Source organism: Calidris pugnax, unplaced genomic scaffold, assembly GCF_001431845.1.
Source record: "Calidris pugnax isolate Ruff unplaced genomic scaffold, ASM143184v1 scaffold51, whole genome shotgun sequence".
Lineage (NCBI taxonomy): Eukaryota > Metazoa > Chordata > Aves > Charadriiformes > Scolopacidae > Calidris > Calidris pugnax.
The window spans coordinates 5,032,104-5,052,617 of NW_015090797.1; the positions used below are offsets into that span (position 1 = coordinate 5,032,104).

Consider the following 20,514-nt stretch of genomic DNA (forward strand, 5'->3'; position numbering starts at 1 on the left):
AAGTGGATGGAAATGCAAATTGTGCAGTATGTCCAGAGGGGAGAGGTAACTACTCAGTTACTTTGAAGGCCAAGAATTTTTGTGGTTGGGAGAATTTGTTTATGCGTGCCAGATGACTTGGGGTTGACAGAGGACCACAACTGCAGCTAGTCAAGCAAAAACAGAATTCAAGTGTGAATATTCTAAGCCTTTGCCTTTAGGCATAGAAAACTAGTCCGCGCTCACACTTAGCAGAAGTTTGCACATAAGCAGACTTAACACAGCGCAGTGAGTGTTTGGAGTGGCACTGCCATCTTACAGCTGTCCCCCGAGAAAGTGACAGTGGTGAGGAATAACAGCGGTGGCAACCGTCTCTCTTCATCAGCCAGTCTCAAAGGACTTGGCAGAAAGGATCGGTTCTCTTTCTCCTGCTTCTTAGATCTGGAAAAGGGGCTCGAGCTGTACTGGCTTGGACAGAAATGGCTTGTGTAGTTTCTGGTGGAAGCCTTTATCCTGCTGGAAAATACCGGTTCATGGGAAACATCGCTTTGTAGAAGCATGTTGCATGTGATGAAAATTTGGTTCACATGAAGTGGTTTTGGGAACATTTCAGTTTTGTATTTCAAAATTACTTTATTTTAGTTTCAGTATAAAATGTAATAAAGACTGGGGAATACAAAACAAGGACAAAATATTTTCTCTTTTTTTGGTAGAATTTAACTTTATTGGATAAACCTGAAGGGTGTTAGGGCCCAGTTTCTTTGGTTTAGGTTTCTTGAGGGTTGGGTTAATTTTTTCTTAAGTTTCTCATAAACTGAAACTAAAATATTTTGATTTATTTTCCAAAGGAAAGGCATTCACAATTGTGAAATGGGCCTTAAAATAAACAAACAAATAACTAGTACAGCTCTGCTGTTAAGTTCCAGTATCACGTTCATAGTTCCTCCCCTGCTTCTTCTTTGCTGTGGGAAGACAATAATTTCTATCAGCTGTTTTTCCTGGGTCGCTGTGTTTTTCCCAGTGCAACTTCTGAATCCAAATGGGTAGAATTGGGCCTCTGCTGCTCTGTCCTCTGGCACCCTGTCTTTCCCCACTAACTGCTCAGAGCATTCAGCAGGTAGATAATGACGATTCTCCCCACAGTGACCAAAGTGCAAATGTGAGCAGGGTTAGGCGAGAAAGAGAATAAATCTGAAATAATCTTACAGCAGAGACCCAGATCTGTCTGAGTAGCTGTTGCCCTGTGCAGACTGCAAAGGGAGCCAGAAGTAAATTCATTGCAGCACTAAGTTGTTTCTTGTTCAGAGTAGACAAAAGTGCTTAGAGTTAAACTGTGGGGATGCTGGTGTCTGTTCATGTTGCTTTAAAACAGGAAAGCTTTCTGTATCCTGATTGTCTACTGACAAAAAATGGATGACCAGTTTTGCAATAATTATTTTTGGATGGTGCATCTATCATGCTCCCTTATTCTCCACATACATCTCAAAATGTGAATTATCAGCTTTTAGATGCTGTGTACCCAACTTTTCTGACTTGGTCTCTGACAACTGTTGCTTTGAGAAAGTTCAGGGAGGGAGAACACAGCTTCACTTTAAACACAGTATGATTTTCCTGTTTTTAAATAATTTTTTTTTGCAGTATCTAATAAAAAAACACTCAAAAAAGTTCAAATGCCATGCAGAAGGGTTTCTTGTAAGGAGTTTGTGCTTTCATTGGTGTTTGGAAGAAGTGCAGGTAGGCTTTTGTCTCCACAGTTAATAGTATCTATAAAGAAAAGAAAAATGACCAGAAAACCTGAACATAAGACTTCTTGTGGGGCAATGTATTCTTCTCATACACGGATTTTTCGCAGTCAGACTGATCTGCAGAGATCAGAGGGATGCACGTCTTCAGAATGCCAGAATTTCTTTCTCCTCATCCAGACTTTGCATTTTTATTTTTCATTTTAATTTACTTTCCAGATACATCTGGTGTCTTAATTGTGAAGATCTTAGAAGTGTTTGAGGAGTGTACAATACAAGTTGCCATCTGCCAGCAGCTGGAAGAGTCTCCTACTACGCTTTCACCTGAGGATGCTGTCATCAATGCGGGAGAGCCAATACTCAAAGTCCTCTTTGCCAGAGAGACGGCAGCTCACCTGAAGAGCAGGCCGCAGGATGTCATCCACATCTACCCTCCATGGTGAGTAGAGAGAACTGGGCATGTTTGCTGTAGCACTGCAGAACAATGGGGGTTGGTAGAATGCTGGTTGTGTTGTTGTAGGAAAGACCTTGCGGGGGTTAGAGGGAGGACCGGGACTTTCTTGTGGTCATCTGTCTCTGGCAGCTGGAGAGACTTTGACATATACCTTATAGATAGGTCAGATAACAAATGAATGTGTAGCATAATGCCTCTAGTGTTGCTCAGGGCTTCAGTTTTGTTTTCACTTAATATTTTCATGTTTAGAGTGAAAGAAAGGCCTGAGCAATGTCTTATCAATGATAAGGCCAATAAAGTGCATACTTTCTGGTAGCAAAGTAGTTCAGGAATGCTCATCTGTTGCTGTGAGTATGGGGATAATGTTTCAGTGGAAAAGTCTGTATGGCATTCAGCAAAAACAACACACAGCTGAAAAAAATGGGAAAAAAGACCCAAGAAATGAGAGATTCACACTATTCTGAAGGAATCAATAGGCACCTTTTTGGTAGTTCTACATTGCTGCTGCTGTCACCATCTTTAGTTCCCCAAATCCCTCTTCAGCACAACACTTTCTGGAATTCTTCAAAATGTTTGGTCTACGTTTGTGATTTTTTCTGAATAGGATTACTTTCCTAATTTTAAGGGATAGCGTGAAGTGATGAGATTTCTAGTAAAGCAGCTGGTTGTTGGTGGCTGTCGGCTGGAAGGTCTGGTCCTTCATAAAAATTGAAGACCCTCATAAAAATTCAAGGCAACTTTGCAGTGGGAATATTACTCCTCTTTTCACTGTTCCACTCTTTCTTTTCACTTCTTTCTCCAGAAATACAATTGAATACTAATTAAATCCTAGTCTGACATAAAATAAGTCACTGCTCTTTTTTTTTCCTTCCCTCTTCCTCCCGCCCCTCAAGGTACTGATGTTTGTTCTTGTTTACCTTTTCCCTCAACAAGCTTCTTTTCATGCTTTACATTTGCTATTGTCCCTTGTTTTCTTCTTGTTTCTGCCTCCTACAAATTTCCATCTTCAGGTTTCCTCTGTTGTGTTTAAACCACGAGGCATTGCATTTATGGGGCCATATCTTCCTATATAGATGTTAACCTACACAAAGATTTTTGTACTGGCAAAAGTGTTTTAGCTAGGGTACGGTTCAAACTTTTATTTTCTTTGCTTCTTTTTTCTTCTCCTGAACGGTCACTGTCAGTGTGCTTAGCGTGTGTAAATCCCAGAGTGCTCCAGCTTGTTCCATGTGTGCTCCGGGAAAATGTAACTGCACTGATACGATCCTTTCCAGGCTGGAAGCGTCTGTAACTGCACTAGTGTAGGCTTCTCATTTGTTTAAATTCTAAGATGTTCTAGACATAAAACTCATTCCTACATATCTGTGAACTGAGATTTCTTGAGAAAACTTCACAGCTGTCTTCTAGAAATACCACTTTTTATTTCCTTTTGTTCTTTATTTTAGTAGGATGCATTTTTCGTGTAAGCAAAAGGTTATTTCATAAAACCAGCATGTTTGGGCAGGGGATATGTCTGTGTTGTCAGAGTTGCTCTCCTTACTTATGTGGCTCTTAAGGCATTTTATAAAGACATTAGTCAATAGTGGCAAAACTGCATTATATCTCATCTCTAGTCATATTTTCTGTCGGTTTGGCATTATCTTAATGTCAGTCGTCTCTTTGTTTACTCAACTAGAAGTCAAGAGAAGTTGGCCTGGATACTGTTAAGCTAAACCTACTGGAGGCGGGGAGGGAGGAGGATGAAGGATGTTTTTGTTTTAGATTATTATTTGGCGCTTTTAGTTTACATTAATTGGAAATTGGACTTGTACATGTAATGGAAGTTTCCTCTGTTGCATTTCCAAGCTTCTACTCTGTTGAACTAGTACTTGAGAGCTCTGAATGCTAAAATTTAGTTTCTGTTACTCTGCATTGAATTTGTACTTCTGTCATTAAAAACAAATACTGTTCGTGTTGAAATGCTTTCCTGTCGATTCAAATTTGTGACTAATGTAAAAAAAAATTAACTAAATCTAACCCTGACTTGCTGGAATAAGCATATTTATGTATCTTATAGATATCACCAGTCAGAAGCAAAAGGGAACAAAAAAAGCAGTAGATGCACGGGGAGACAATCCTTGCATGACTGGTGCGTACAACAGATCACACTACATCATTGTCCTGTATGTTGAATTACATGTAAGGCAGGATGGGATGAGATGGAGTGATTTATTAAGTGGATTGCTTCTGCTGCTGTAAAGTAACATCCTGAGAGTAGAATTTCCCATTATCTTCAAAGTAACGCGGCAGAATTGTATTCTGACTTGGCTTTTTGCTTTCTGACCAGGTGGCTGATTGAGTAGGCAAGATGCAGACACTCAGGCTGCTGGCTTCTTATGTGATTATTTGTGGGCAAAATTTGAACGCATCATTTTGGAGCCTTTGTAAAATTAGGCTTTACTTTTGTGACTGTATTTGTATGTGTTGTGAACCCAGCGCACATCTTGGTACGTGAAACATCTCTGGCAGTAGACTCACGTAAATGCTTTGGGAAGCAGTGTTTAGAGATTTGTTGATATATTTGTTGGTATTTGTTTGCATACAGAATCCCATGATGCTTCAGCACTAGAATACAAGCAATTTAATTTAAAAAATAAAATATTGACTGGAGGAGGTTATAAGAATCTTGTCAGCCTGGACATTGCTTATGAGAGTGGTCCCACTGACTTAAGGGGAGCTTTGTGTGAGGGTAAGAATTTTTAGGACTGAGCCCTGATTTCTTTATAATTGGATACAGATTTCTTTGGGTCAGTGTCAAGTGTCTTAAGGTACATATTTATGGTTTGGAATGAAAGGGATTTCTTGTGAGAATTGCCACTTGCTATAGGGAAAGCAACCCCGACAGGCTGATTAGCATTTTTCAAACCAATGTCTTTGGTGGAGGCAGGAGCTCAAATGCCTGGGCTCTGAGGCATCTGATGGGAGCCTGCTCTGATCTTGAGGCTATATAGAAGTATTATTGCAGTGTTGTATCTAAATAAAGCCTATTAACTTTGACACATCACATGAAAACAATTGCGTGTTTTGGGCTGGACCTGGTTTGTGTCTGGCCAGCTGGGAACACAACAGGCAAAAGAACTCAGCCCTGCCTGCCCCTGCCTGTGTAGACTTGCCTTCGGTTGTCTTTGCAGTACCTGAGCAATTTCTTGGATTAAGATTTTAAATGAACACTTCATAATTTTTACAAACCGAATCTGAATCATTAAGCGTTTTTAACAGCCAGAAAAGCAAAAGCTTACTACTGAGTGTAATTAAATCGATTACTAAGTCTTCGTTGGCTTTGGAGAAATACGTATCCAGCAAAAAGCAAAGACTGCTTGATACTGTGAAGACGTGAGAGAATGGGAACAAAGGCTTCCCAGCTCCACTGGTGATGACTTTATGGCTTCAACTTACCTGGGGTGGGTTTTTTTGTTTAATTGTAAAAACAAGAGAAATAATTTACCATACCTAACAGAAAGTGGTAAGAGTTGATATTTTTAGAACCTTGAAGTTTCATTTTTCTGCTGACAGCAGGGCTTGAGGATAGACAGTTTCCTTCGGATACTCCTGCCTCCTGCTCATAGATATGCCTGCTGTTGAGTATTCAAGATAACCTGAATAAAATGATGCAGATTAGAATTTTTTTCCTTGCCATTAAATTTAACAACTTTGAAATGTATTTCTGAAGTTAAACTACTAGAAGTATGTTGATGTTAATACAGTTGTTGGCAATAGCAATGTAAACCACAGATCACGTTTGATTTGGACAGGCTCAGGGATCAGTCCATGCCCATTGAATGTGATGGTCTGGTATGAAACCTCTGCTCAAGGAGGTTCACGTGCTGCTGGTAACTGGAGGGCTGGGATGGCATGAACAGGACAGAACCACTTTGTGTTCTGTTCCAATGTTGCCTGTAAACATTGGCCCTTATGCACTGCAGAAGACAGGACCCTTGGCTGGATAGTCACTATTCCCTGTACAACTTCTCTCTGCTTTAAAAAAAAAAAAAAAGCGAGAAAGTTTATTTTAGGAACTCCATATGTTAAGTATATAAAACACTTAACACTGACACCAACAAGCAACTTCAAAGTTGTTCTTTAGTTTCTCTTAACCTATGAAACCACAGGGAATCATAATTACTCAGCTTTGAAAGTGTTCCAGTGCCTGGTGAAAGTGTTTAATGTGAACTTCTCATTTCTACTTGTGTTACAGTAGATTAGGTCTCTCCTCAGTGAGAGGGGTTTAGAAGAGTTTGAATTATTTACTGCCAAGAAGAGCTCACACTAAACATTGCTGCAGGTCAGATGATGTACAGTGATGAAACCTTGTGTCTCAAGTCCTTTAAGGTGGGCCAGTGATGGAAGTTGCTGTAGAAATGTGCAAGCAAACTCTCAATAAGTTTATGTACGGGAAGCAATCTAGCTCTGTGGATTTATGTATTCTTCTACTTTAGAATTATCCTGGATATGCCGTAGGCTGTTACGTTGGCTCAACAACAGGACTTAATGCTAAATGGATAAATTACTGTGATTTTTGCGTTGTCTTACTTAATACGCCGTCTTACATTGCATGGTCTTTCATAATCTTGATGAGGAATGAGAGTACCAACACAGGGAGCCAACGTGAAAGAGGTGTTCTGAACTAGTGTGACTGCTGTTAGAGGGGGTTTGCCTTCCATTTGATAAAGATAGAGACTTTTTATCACTGTTGCTCTCATCATCAAGGGAAGCATCTAAGAACGCTGTTACAGAATATCTTCCTATCACAGGAAAGATCATGTGAAAGTAGGATTTTGGGCTTCATATAGTAATGAAATGCAGAAATGACCTGCTGCTGCTCTGTAAGAAGGAAAGTATCTATATCCTTTAAAATTTTCTCATTCCACAAAGGTAAAATACAAATATGAATTAAAGACATGTAAGGAACATCTTTTGCAGAGCATCAATTTCTCTAATTATTCCACAGAGAGGCAGCTTCTTTGAATGCTTGGTTGATCAGCTGGACAAAACCGATCTATGGTCACCATCTTCCTCTGATGAAATCTAAGCATTTATAAATACATATATACATATACATATAAACATTCAAATGTATGGGAAAGAGGGGGAAAAAGATCACCAGTCAGATCCCTCCCATCAGAAAGATGTTAGCTCTGCCCTTACATTCTTTCTTTGAAGATGTTACAATAGCAGAGTGGGAGAACCCTGATAAGAGGGACGAGGCTCACTCAGAAGATAAAATTCTACAAAACTTCAGAGCTGTAAAGCCAGTGTGGGCACTATTTCTAAAGTACATATGGGAATGGCCTTGGAGCCAAAGATCAGATCATATCATCTGCTTCAAATTGCTTCTCAGAGATCATGGAGTTGTGAAAATTGAAGTTCTTTCAGAAGGAACTGAAGCAGCTGCAAGTTTCTTGCAAGTGTTTTGTTTTGGTTTGGTTTTGTTAGGATATACCTTTCCTAGTGCAATCACTTTAAAATCACTAAAAGACATCTTTCTGAGAATAGGAATATGTATACTTTTAATGAACTGAAAGTTGTCTCTAACAGGCTTTTAACATAATTTCTTCAATCCTTCTGTTGCTTTATCCATTTTGACAGAGTAGTACTTAGAATGTTACTCATTTTTCTATTTTTAAAAATAAATTTTATTTTTTTATTCATCCCTTCCTGTAAAGGGAGAAAGTTGTATATGTAAAGCTTCCCAGGGATATCCTATTTTATGTCTCTAGAACTAAAGCAATTATTTGTGTTTGTTCACCTGCCTGTAGAAAATCAAAATAATACCTTTTCTTAGTAGTCAAATCAATAAATAATTATGTTTGTTCATAGGTGGATAACATAGTTGCAAAAGTACAGAATTACAAAGCTTTGATTCCAAAAGCAGAACACCATTTCTGTGATTTGTCACAACCACCTGAAGCAACAGATACCTGGTATTTCGGATGTGGGCCATGTCTAATAAACACAGTAACATGATCGCAGCTTTACAGTGAGATAGATTTGTTTATTTTTATAACTATGGCACAGATAGATGTATTATCTGAATGTAATACATTAAATATTTGCACCCTGTGAAACAAAGATGAAAGAAATGCTGTCTATGAAAGGGGTTTTCCGTGGAGAAGAGAATGGAAACACGCTTCAAGAAGATGGGAGCCTTCAGATAGTAGATGCAGAGTTCTGTAGATGATTAAAAATGGATTTTTAAACATGACTGTCTGCGGGCTAACAGCTGATGGTATCTTGACATGCTGAAAAGGGGGACTTTCCAATGTATTGTACTAATGAAGTGCTGGGGTTTGTTGATATGTTTGTTTGCTTTCAGCCAAATCAGAGGGGTCAGAAGCCAGTGGTGCGTTTGCAAAGCAGCAGTTGGTTTTTAGATGAAGGCTGAAGTGCATTGTTGTCAGCATGAAAAGCTCCAGCAGGGCTAGAATACGTCTGTGTCCAGATGGGTGTCTGAATTGGGTACATGCAGTCAGTTGTTACGCTCCTGGCTCACGCGAGTAGCAAGGGCTGACCCAGGCAGCCTCTGCACAGCCCCGGGTGGTGTTCTCAGGTTGTGCTGTGCTCCAGAGAGACCCTCCATCAGGATGACTTTCTTCAATGTGGGCTGTTTCACTTCTAAGAATAAAGGAAGTGTAGAAAAGAGGATGTGAATGTAAATAGCCTGGTTTATGCTGGCGGGTGGTTTTCTATATTTTTGTTAAATGTTAGATACCATCCAACATCGATCCTACTGGAATGACTATAGTGTCCAGTTAATGGGAAAAATCTTAATCATCTCACTATGGTGCTTATGTATTGAGGAGTTAGCATACATTTGAGTCCATGGATTTTAGGAAGAGAATAAGAAAATAATGTTTTTAAACACCCGTTCCTTACAGTCAATGGTGCTGTTTACGTTTGAATTCTTAAGTTATTGGAAAAAATGCTCAGTGAGAATGAAAATGTCCTATCTTAATAATCACAAAATACTCTCATCTTGAAAATCTAATAATGTCTACTTTTTTTTTTTTAAATGAAAGGTCTGTACTTGAAACTTTCCAGCTTTTATAAGTGAGGAAATTCCAAGCATTTTGCAGTGACAGATACTGTTAGTGGGTAGTTGTCCACTGACGTCAAAAACAGAGGATGGCGAACAGCTTTGTTCAAGTCAACGAAAAATGTACGGTCTTGGATAAACTCTGTGTTAGCAACGGAGCTATCAATGATATACGAGCAGCTTCACATGAGTTCCCATGTGCATTCAATCCAATGCTAAATTCCAGATCTTGTTTAATGAGCAACTGATGGAGCCAAGACCTGGCACTGCATAAAATCCCGTAGTCTGCTTTATCCAGTCGTGAAGGAAAAACAAGCTAAATAAGTTCAGATGAACAAGTTCAGAATTACTGTAGGGTTATTAAAAAGTTGTGATTTGTATTCCTCTGCTAATGTTTATGAGTAACACATTTGGGACGTGTAAAACAATACTTAATTTGTAAAAAGACTATGTGCCAAAATTCCTGCAGTAGTTTAACCACTAAAAAGCAAGTTTTGACTGTGCGAATGGGTTTGTTTAAATGTTTTAATATTATCAGCAATCTGTTAATCTTTTTTCTTAAACTTACATTTTGAAAAATGATGATTTTTTCATGTGGGCTTGCTGTTCAGCACTTTCACTTTGTGAAATACAATGTATTTCCATAGATTGTCCTGAAGAAACAATTTTAAAGACAAGTATTATTCTCTTTAGCAGGTGTGATTTGCTACTGTAATGGTAGGCGTGTAGTTACAGTAAGATTTTTAAGTGCAGTTCTTTATGCAGTTATCTTGGACTTTGAATATACTGGATAATTTATACCACGGTGGGTTTTCACGCTAAACATGTTTGTGTCCTTTTGCAATTTTGTATGGGCAAAAAGATGGATAGAGGGTGAGTTTACCAACTTGCCGTGTCTGGTGATTCCCTTCAACATGAAGGTACGCTTTCTCAGACTCCTTCTCCTTAATGTCATATTTAAGCATAGGTAACCAAAAGTTAATTACTATACTCCTAGCAAAAATAATAATCAAGCCCCCAAGTATTTCAAAAGGGGAATGTTGCTTTCAAATATTTGAAAAATTTGGAATGTTGCTACCCAAAATGCAGTATTTAAAACATCTTTGCCATCCTGGGGGGTGAGGGGAAGGGGGAGAAAAATTTTGCTCATACTTCTACCAGGCAGATTGCTTTCCTGTCAGTAAAACCTCATGGAAAAATGCCCTTGGTTTTATGTATTTTTGGCAGCAAGAACTTACTTTGGTATATAAAGCAGTTCAGCTGTGAAACATTCAGTGCAGCCTCTTCTGTGTTTGATGAAGCTTCTCTGCCTACCAATCTTCGGAGTCAACACTAACCATGCAGGCTGCAGTGCATTACTTCTCCCGGAGTGGTAGGCTCCTTTGACAGCTTCCTGAGACGTCTTGAAAAAGTATTCCTCTTGTTACTGTCCCAGTACGGCCTTCTGGCAGACCGAGTTTCTCCCAGCAGAAGTATCAGAACAGTATCCATGACATTGGAAGTGGTGTACAACCGTTAATTTTACCTTTGAGGCATTCACTGTGTGTTTTGAAAGCCAAATCACTGGTGTAGCTCCAAAAAAATCATACTTGGCAGTTAAGTGGTGCGTGTTTGTTGTAGAGCAGATCATGATGATGGACTTCACATAATCTTCCTGGGAATCATTTTCCATAGTCAGTCTCCTTGGTCTGGTGTAAAAGAAAGGCCTGAATGTCCACCTTGAAGCTGCTGCTGCTGTTTGTAGCACATCTATTAGTGCAAACCCAAGTCAGTCAGCATCTTCAGCTAATACCTTGTAATTTGAATTGAGGCTGTGAAGAAATACTCCCTTCTGCCATCTCCCAAGTATTGTTGGAACAGACATTGTAGACCATAACTTGACTACTCCGAAAAAAATGGCAGAATATCTACTAGAGTGTTGCACGCTACAACACGCTGAAAGGAGTAACTTTTGAGAATGCTTTAGATTCTGTATAAAACCATAAATTGCATTGATTATTTGTGTTTTCATTTGTCTTCCCAGCATGGCATGGCATGTCTGCCTTGTGTGCTTCCCGGAAACAAATTACTGAGGTTCAGTTTTGGGAAACATGGGCAATGCAGCTGTTGTAAGACTTGTACGTTGCGTTTGTGCCTTAGCAATTACTGCTTGTCTTCTGCTTCCCTGAGCTTGTCATAAATATTAATTTAATAGGGCTGGTACTATTTTATGCATTGTGAAGGTACAGATTGAGGAAGAGATAAATTTATTGATATGGGCTGTTGCTGGAACTTACAGGGTTTATAGGCTTAAAGGAGCCCAGATTTACATTATAACATAGTTGTTTTTTAAATTATTTGAAAACTTTTTATATGGTATAGGATAGTTCTTTATTACCTTCCCAAATATTTCTTTCCTTTCATGTCTCACAGAGAAATAAATAAGCTGCCCAGTGTTTTCTTTGTCTGTTTGCAGCCTCCTTTGGTTGACACTCAAGACTTGTGGTTTGAGAAGTTGTGCGTGAAGTGATTGTTTAATTTTGCTGGGAGATATTTGACTCCAGGAGTTCACTTTCCAATCTTGCTGTATAGCAGGGAGCCATTTGATAGCTATACTCAAAACCAAACCCATTTTAAAAACAAACATCAACATACCACATACTCAACTTCTAGAACAGTCCACCTAAGCCTTGGGAATTGCCTTTGGTTGCTAGTCACTTCAGATATGGCTGTAATTTGCTGATTTTTGAGGACTGCTGCTCAGGAAGGAATGAATCCCGTAAGGATTGCCCTTAGGACCAGCTCAGCTTAGAGGAGAAAACAAGGGGCAGGGGAGGAATTATTTCCACAACCTAATTATTAATGGCACCTTTACAAGGAAGGAAGAAAAAAAAAAGCAAGCAACTTTTCTTCCTCTGTCTTCCAGTTGTTAATTGGTCAGGATCCTTACTTGTGATTACAAATCTTGTTCTTAGGGAAACCCTACACAGTGAAAATTGCCTTAATGGAAGAGGTCTGAGATTTGGAAATATGTGTAATCTTACGTGTAAAACCCCTTTGTGTCTGTTTAGATTAAACTCTCAACACTCATTTTCTAAATTAGTATAGGTATTATTGGGTAGCAGTGTTGAATTTTTTGAAGCTTTCCTTTGAAGTAATTTCCTATCCTACATTATCAGCTGTGCTGATGTACTTTGGCTATGTCTAGGTAGAGTGGTTTTTCCATCCAGAAGGTGGACTAAATTTATTAGTTAATATATTAAATTCATTACTAGTTGTAGTTTATTTAACTGCTATCATGATGCTACTGCTTTATTAACTATCCATGTATTGTGGATAGTTCGGAGGAAAATACTCTCTGCAAGTTAGCAAGGCAATGTCCAGCTGTACTGTGCAACCTCTTCAGGTGTTAAAATGTACATAAAATGCATAGATTGACATGTGTAAATCCTACCTTGTGAAAACGGAGAAGTCAGTGGTTTGTTACTGCTCTCACTGAAACTGGGCATGATGGTAACCAAATGTGTTAGGGCTGGAGCCTGGAATGAGAGATCCCTTAGTCTGGGCACGGAGAGAGCGATACTCTCCTCTCCTTACCTTCTGCTTTGCCTTTCCTCAGCTTCTTAAAATATTTTGGAAGTGACAGGAGCAGTTGCATTGGCGATGCATTCAATACTATGGTTATTTTACCATTTTACAGGTTATTCTACCGGTGAAGAATGCTTTCCTTTGATTTTATTTCCCTTCTGTGTGCTGCGCTCGTCACCCCTCCGTCGTACCAGTTGTTCTTGGGGTTGTGCTGTACGCTGAAATCAACTGAATCATTAAAAGAACATCTTTTAGGTTAGGATTGTTGAGCTGAAGGGTTTCCAGCGTGGCCTTGCCCTGGGCGGCCCCAGAGACCGGAGCGAAGGGGGGTGGGAGCCTTCCAGGTAGCGCCCAGAAGGTTCCATACAGCCGTATAGCTCTCTTCCAGAAAGCCCCGCCAACAGGAGCCGTTTTCCGCAGCGCAGCGGTGAGAAAACACTTTTCTAAGTGGGGTTTGCCCAGCCGTTCCCGGGGGCGGCGGCAGCCTGGGCCGAGCCCCCGGGGTTGCCGGTGCCCGAGTCGGGCTGGGTGCCTCCGGGGCCGGCAGCGCCCGCCGCCCGGCCCTGCCCTGCCCTGCCCTTCCCGGCGGCTGCGGAAGGTGGCAATGTTGTCAGCAGAAGGCCAGGTAAAACTGGTCTCTCCCGGATAGCCTCAGCCATAATTTCTCCACAACTTTTTCTGCCCTCAAAGTTTCATGTACGTGAAGGAAAAGTTTGCAAAAGGGGGGGGTTTGTTTAGGTTTGCGCGCCATTACTTTTGCACAATTTTAACTAACGTTACCGAGTGTGGGATGTGCGTGAGGCAGTCACCGTGCTGTTTACACAACTTTCTCCTCCCTAACGCTGAAGAAGGCCGTGTGCCATTTAGTTTAACGCTCTCAAAGGCTTCTCCGGACTGGTTGTCATTGACCTTGGGGACTGCCAAACCATCCTCCACCCGGCGAGCGAAACTCATCTCGTTAACTGAAGTTTCATTTCTGCAAAACACTTGTAAATGTTTCCGAAACCCGCTGCAATTTTCTGCCCCCCTCCCCCGAGATGTTTACAAACTCTGCTTTGAAGTGAGCTTGCCAGGGGAGAAAGGGAGAACTTCCCTGCTGCCACGAGGTTTGTTAGGAGCTACCTCCTGGCTATGGTGGGCTTTTAACCTGATGAAAGCCCAACAGACCGTTTGGTGGGGATGTTTTTCTTTTCATATTTCAACTAACTCCTTGAATCTTGCTAACTACTTCAAATGATCCTCCCTAAGACTTTTGTGCCTTGTGATTTTTAACATTTTATTCTGTCTAATGCTAATTCTCTACCCTCCAGGGAAAGCACCCAAGTTCTTGGTTTATGCTATCCCATTTCTTTCCTCTTGGCTCTTGTTTCTTGATTCTGCTGTGGTAAATCCATCATTGATTTTAAATTATCATGAAACCTTTCAACATATTTAATTACTGGGTTCACCTCTCACTCTGTGTTCCTTACCAAGCCTCTCTGACAAGATGTAATGGATTTCATCCATTTTGGAGGTCAAATGGGGCAAAAAATACAAATTCTTGATGTACTTTACAGTAAACAGAGAGCAAATAGGATGACATTACCTTGTAGTCCCCCACCCTGCTACTTAACTTTACTTGCAATACTGATGACAATTTTTATCTAGTTACTCGTCGTTTTTCATAAAGAAGGAAAGCAGAGTTTAAATGCTCAAAGCCACGCAGTTTCTAGCAGTTTAAATAATTAATCTGTAAAGTTGTGTTTGTGTTACCTTCCTGATAGGTGTATTTCTTGGAGATGCTGCTCACTGCACTAAATATACATTGAAGGCTTCTGGTACTGCTTTGGTGTCTGTTTAAACAAAGATTTATTTGCTGGGTAGCCAAGTCTGATGCTGTATGGGTGCTTTGCCTACCTCTGCTCTTCTCTCTGTTGTGCAAATGGTCCAGCAGTTGTCCACTGGAACTCTGTGTAATGGCTCCTTAGTATTACAGAAGAGTAAATGCTTTCAGAAGCCAGTTGGGGTTTTGAGCAGTTGGTCTGGCAGAATCTGCTATATTCTGTCTCTCTGAATCAAGCGACAAGCCAGTGAAAGCTTTCTTTTCAGAAATCTGTTTTGCTGAGCTGTGTGGGAGACTTTTCCTTTTCAAAATTGAAACTGGAAACCCAATAATCTCCAACTCCAGAGAGAAAACAATTTACGATACGGTGGGTTATTAGCACCATAATTTTGGTAATTATTTCTTTTCGTAGTAATTGCAGTATCAGTCTTCTCACTGCTTTAAGAATAATCAAGTGAATATGAAGAAATAATTCACCTTGGGACTTCTCTTTCTTTAAACACTGCTAAGTAATGTGGTGTCATACTGTTGTGCTAATAATAATATGTCTGTTCAATCAGTAAAGCTAAAATTGAGACAAAAGCTTCATGATCATAAAATTTTCACATTAAAGGAAGTAGATGCTACATGCAAATATAAAACAGGGAAATAAACACATTTATAATTTTTGTTTTCTCTTTCCAAACCAAAGGGAAAGAAGAGAGTTCCCTGTGATTTCAGAGTATTGTTAACAAGCCCTCATAGCTATTAGGAGCCTGAAACAGTAAACGGCTTAGTAATGACATATCAATAAACGTAACATCAAAATAACTCCCAAAATTTATGTACAGATGGTTCCATTTTACATTACAAAAGAAGTTTTCTGAAATCCGTTTGCCTGAAACAAAGTTTTTAATGGAACAGCTTAATGATTTGACCTCAGATCTGCTTATCCTTTTTTTGACTGTAAATATGAATCCCAAGGCAATTAACTGGGTAATTTATCCAGTCGGACTGAGCTAAAGTTCTGTAGGTATCTATGGCTTCAAGCGCAGTTGGCACGCCGTCTGCTGCACACTGATGGGCTCTTGCTGAAGCGTGTATCGGCCCTCACAGAACTATCCTCGCTAGGGATAGTTCTCACTCAGGAAGTTTGGTTTAGATAAGTATCTGAATTTCTTTGCGTACCAAAATGTGGAATGCAGCGGCGAAATCTGATGAGCTCTTAGGTCTGAGTCGGCAACAGGGCTGGACCCGCTCCTGTTGTTCAGCACTTCCACTGCCAGGTCCAGCCAGCAAACAGTCCCACGAAAAGAAAAACCAGAAGGAAGAGGAGGGAGCGTACTTCAAAAAAGTATGGACACACTTCAGACCAGGGTTTGCGTAGGTTGCACAGGAGGGTGAGGATCTTTGAAGAAATTGCCACCTTTTCCCAGTGCAGCCTTTCAAAACCTCAGGGGGAGTTCGGTTCTCAGGGCTCTTAGCCCTGTGTAAACAGGGCTGTGCATCATTAACAGCTGGTATCTGGGCTGCTTCGCTCACCAGATGTAAAAGCAAACCTGTGAAACTAAGGAGTTTTTTCCCCTGCTTCTGATCCCTTGCAGTTAAAAGTATTGAACTGTATTTCAGGTATCAATTGAAATTTTAGTCTGGGAGAAAAAGTTATATATTCTGATGGCAGTGTAAGCAAGAAAGGTCTGGAAAAGTAACCAGGAGAAGAGAGTCAATGTATTTTTCTCACTGATCTCTGGGTATTACTCATTTTTCTGGTCTCTTTTTCTCCACACCCATTGTTTTCTAAACCTTGTTACTCATTAGTTAATCCCTTTTCTATAAGTTCAATAAAAGAAAGATGCTTCTCCCTACGGAAGTCAAGTAAACTGCTGTGATTCTGCCAATTTGTAGCAAATACATATCACTCTGTGTTACTCTTTTGGTGAAAGATAATCTTTTCATTAAAGTATCTGTAGTCTTCTGAGGCTGAATTCCCAATCTAGTGTCCACTTCATCTGTGGAGATCCATGGATGGAGATCAAATCACTTGCCAGGTTTTGCCAGGAGAAAGTTGGCCATGACCGTATGGCAGTGCGTGCTTGGTACAAGGCTGGTGAGTCACAGGTTCTTGAGGCAGCCTCCTGAAACACACCTGAAGCTTAATTCTATGTACCACGCATAGAAGGAAGTTCTCACTGTGACTTCATTCATGCTTTTGGCATCCCAGTGTTACTCCTGGTGATAAAAGAATAATGGAGTGAATAAGCAGCTAAAACGCAGGAGAGGAGGTTGAATTTAAGCTTCAGAGAAGCTGAGAACACACCCCTGTTCTCATCACTTGTGTACGCTGTGGCCATTCTAATCCCCATCCAGGCTTCAATGCTAGGGATTAAATCGTCAAACATTTTAAAACGTTCATCTTTCAGAAATTCTAAAGTTTGCTTTTCAGAAGTGACCTAGTATGATTTGCATGTGTTTACATTTTGAAAAGGCAAAGTTTATTAAAAAAAAAATCATTTCTGAAGGAAAAAGGGAAAAAAGGGAGAACTTTTAAATTCCTAAAATATAGCTGAAAATAACCCCATGCATATATGTTACTGCATATAGTATAAAGTAAAAAATAGAAAATGAAGAAAAAAACATAAAGAACCAAAAACTGTATAGTATTCTTCAATGGCTGAAGGCCACCTTAGCTTGTGCTTAATTTTAGAAGGTACTGAGGACATATTTCACTTTCGTTGTCTTTTAGCTTAGAAAATCAACCAGTTCAGCTGAGCCACAACTTTATTTTATTTAGGTAATAGAATATTTTTCTTACATTTCTTCCTAATTTTTTCTTTCAGTCACCAAAACTTCTTGCACTTTCTCTCATTTTGTTGCAAAACATGAAAAAAAGGTGTATAGTAATGGCTGTCTGTTGACATCAGTGAATTTCAGTTAAATTTAGGTATGTGTATATAAAAGCCCAAATCAGCTGTGGTTTTTTGAGTAACCACTGGCTGCAATGACCTCAGAAAGCTGACTAGTGCCTGTCAAGTTTTATAAAATAAAATTAATGAATTGTCTTGTCATGTTTTTTGATTTGTTTATATGATACATCATTTGAATATTTGTGACCTCTGCAAAAAAGCACCAAAAAGGTGGTTTGGGGTTTTCTAGCTGGTCAGATGTGGCCAGCTGGTGTAACCCATGTTTGCAGGCTTCTTACCAGGAAAGCCATGTGTTTACTTACCATGTGGTTCTTCAGAGAGTGGCTTTCCTTAAAAAAGCCATTGACAGCATGAAGTTGGTCAGAGGGTAGACATATTTGTTTGACCTTTAGTAACAAGTTCCTACATTAGGAGAAAACCCAAACATTTTTTTATTTCTTAAATTGCCACGAATGTCATGCGAAGCTGGGAACTGGGACTTTGGAGTGGGTTTTGGAGGCATCTGGGTCTTGATGTGTAGGACTACCGCTGAGCAGATAGAGTAACCCTAACAGTACATAGCTGATTAATTACAATAAGTATTGAAAATGATACAACTATCTTGCTTAGTGTTTCCAGAACATTATTTTTTCATTGTGGTCAGCCAACATTGAGAAATTTGTACTTATTATGTAAATATTTGGGGGGAAGTGATATATGCAAACACTTGACTACCACCACTCATATTCCTTAACTGTTCAGGATGAGTTTTGGCTTGCTTTTTATTCCCTGGAAAATAATGATTAAACTAACATCCACACATTAGGGTTTTGTTGGTTTTGGAGTGATGAAATTACATATTTTAAACTTTTTGTTCTACGATTAGAGACACGTGAAATGGAAAAGTGTTTCTTGAAGAGCTCTTTCTGCACATCCTCTACAAATTAAGGTTTTTCTATATTGTCTTTTTTTTTTCATATTCTCTAAACGACCTTCTTGCTCCCTTGGTGTGGTGGAACAGGAGAACTCTCCTTCAGCTCCATCATGGGTCTGGGAACAGCTACTGGCTCTTTTTACTCTTCACTGTCTTTGTTACAGTTGTTTATTAAAATACGCAGAGATTTTTTTTTTCCAGGCAGGATGTTTTATAGAGTTTTAAAAATTTATGTCCCAAAAATATCAGACTAACGGGACTAAACGTATTGAAAGGAGTAAACTCACTGACTGCAACTCCACTGAGAATCTCGCTTGTATAATTGTAGCTAACAGTGAGCTTAAGGGTAAAGTGGAATAATGCCATTTATTCTTAATGTGCTCTGATAAACGAAATTAAAGAGATGTGCAGAGTTGAAATCCCACCCCATCTGTCTCATTTTGTCATGTGTTAGGACACAGATATTGTATGAAAAGGGAAAAAACTGTGAGGATGTGTGTTCCAGAGCCGTATTTGAGGAAGGCGGCTGCCCTAGGTATCCTTATCGCTCCAGGATCTCTGGGAACATCTTAGAAGTGGGAAAAACAAACTGCCCCCCAACAGCGCGTTGGTGTTTTCCTTGGCACCCCTCTGCGGCCTGCAATGGGGTGAAGTAAAGAAAGGGGAAGTAAAATGCAAAGATGATAAAAGCCTGTGTCTAAGCTGCAGGGGTGCGTGGGGTGGCTCTGGGGTGCCTTCAGCCCCTGTGTGGGGACACCCGCCCGGGGCTCCATCACCCCTTCCCTGGCTTCACTTCAGCTCTCTGTTTTGCGGGGAAAGCAAGCAAACACCCGTCAGGGAGTGCAACTCTGGGAAATAAAGGCCATTTTCCATGTCGGACGGCTGGTGTGTGGCTGCCGTTGCCGCCTGTCGCTCGCCCCAGCGGCCGGGAGCCGGGGGGTGACCGAGGGCAGGCCGCAGCTGCCGGCGGGCCCCGCCGCCGAGCCCAGGCCTGGGCTTGCCAGGCCCGGCCGTGGTGGGGAGGAGGAGGAGGAGAAGGAGAAGGAGGAGGAGGAGGAGGAATGCTGCTGCCCTGACGTCAGGAGCTGCTCCTGGGAATGTTTTGCATTCCTCTTCCTGGCAGTGGTCAGGTGGCTTCCAGCAAGAAGGAAGGAACAGCCGCTTCCAAAAAGACAAAAAAAAAAACAACCAACAACGGGGGGGGGGGGGGGGCAAGCGCGCGAGGAGGAAAAGAACACTTTATAATAAAAGTATTGTGGGGGAGGCACTTTTATTAAAAGCCAGATTGGGAATTAGAACCAGATGTTCTGCATTCGAAAGCTGCACGAATGTTAAATGCGTCTATTAATGACTGTGATGGCTGAGGTATTTGGCTATCTGCCTCGCTTTAATCTCATTGCTCTGTATTTAAAAACAGTGGAGAAAAACATAATTTTTTTTGGTACTCGATGTTAGGCAGCTTCCTTTATACAAATGTTAATTTAAAAAAAAAAAGAGAAGATTTTTCTAAGAGAATAACCGCATACATGAAAGCAAGAAACAAGCAGGAAAATAGTCAACATTTGTCTTGTTCTTCTGTTAGTTTTAACATATGCTTTGTGCTGAAAATTAATGGCTTTAAATTCGTTTTTCTTCTTGATTTGTGGTTGTTGGATAACGCGTATGATGTAAGCCGGAGAGGTCAGAACATGCAATTGCTCATGTTCTCAAAGTACTTCCTATTCCCTTAACTCTCTTTCTTTAATGTCCCTGTCAAAGTGAGTGTTTCAAGTAAAACAAGAGTGGATGCTGAGTCTGAGGTGGGTAATTGGTTGTACAAATCTGGGAGTACCAAGCACTGAGAGCTTCTGTGGGGACTTCTGGTTTGTGCCTCTGTGGGGACAAGATACCTGATAACACCATAACCTGTGCAGCCACAGGTAGATTTGGGTTGTCTCCCAGGCAGGTGAGCATCCTTCTCCCATGGCAAGGCTCCTTTGTATGCAGGTTCTAATGTTTTCTGTCTTAAAGCAAGGACTGTTGGAAGGAGAGAGGAAGCTGCAGTCATGTCTTCTTTCAACTC

At 40.4% G+C, this 20,514-nt stretch overlaps 1 protein-coding gene across 2 annotated transcripts in view; it reads left to right on the forward strand.

The window, feature by feature from the left end:
- Positions 1-20,514, forward strand: part of SPIDR (scaffolding protein involved in DNA repair) — a 208,203-nt gene that overhangs the window by 82,110 nt on the left and 105,579 nt on the right. For both annotated transcript variants that reach the window (XR_001411377.1, XM_014936883.1), the window contains exon 8: positions 1,941-2,160. Coding sequence is in view for 1 of the 2 variants with exons in the window: in XM_014936883.1 (XP_014792369.1) it covers positions 1,941-2,160 (220 nt within the window). In the remaining variant the exon portion in view is untranslated. The remainder of the gene's footprint in view (positions 1-1,940; positions 2,161-20,514) is intronic.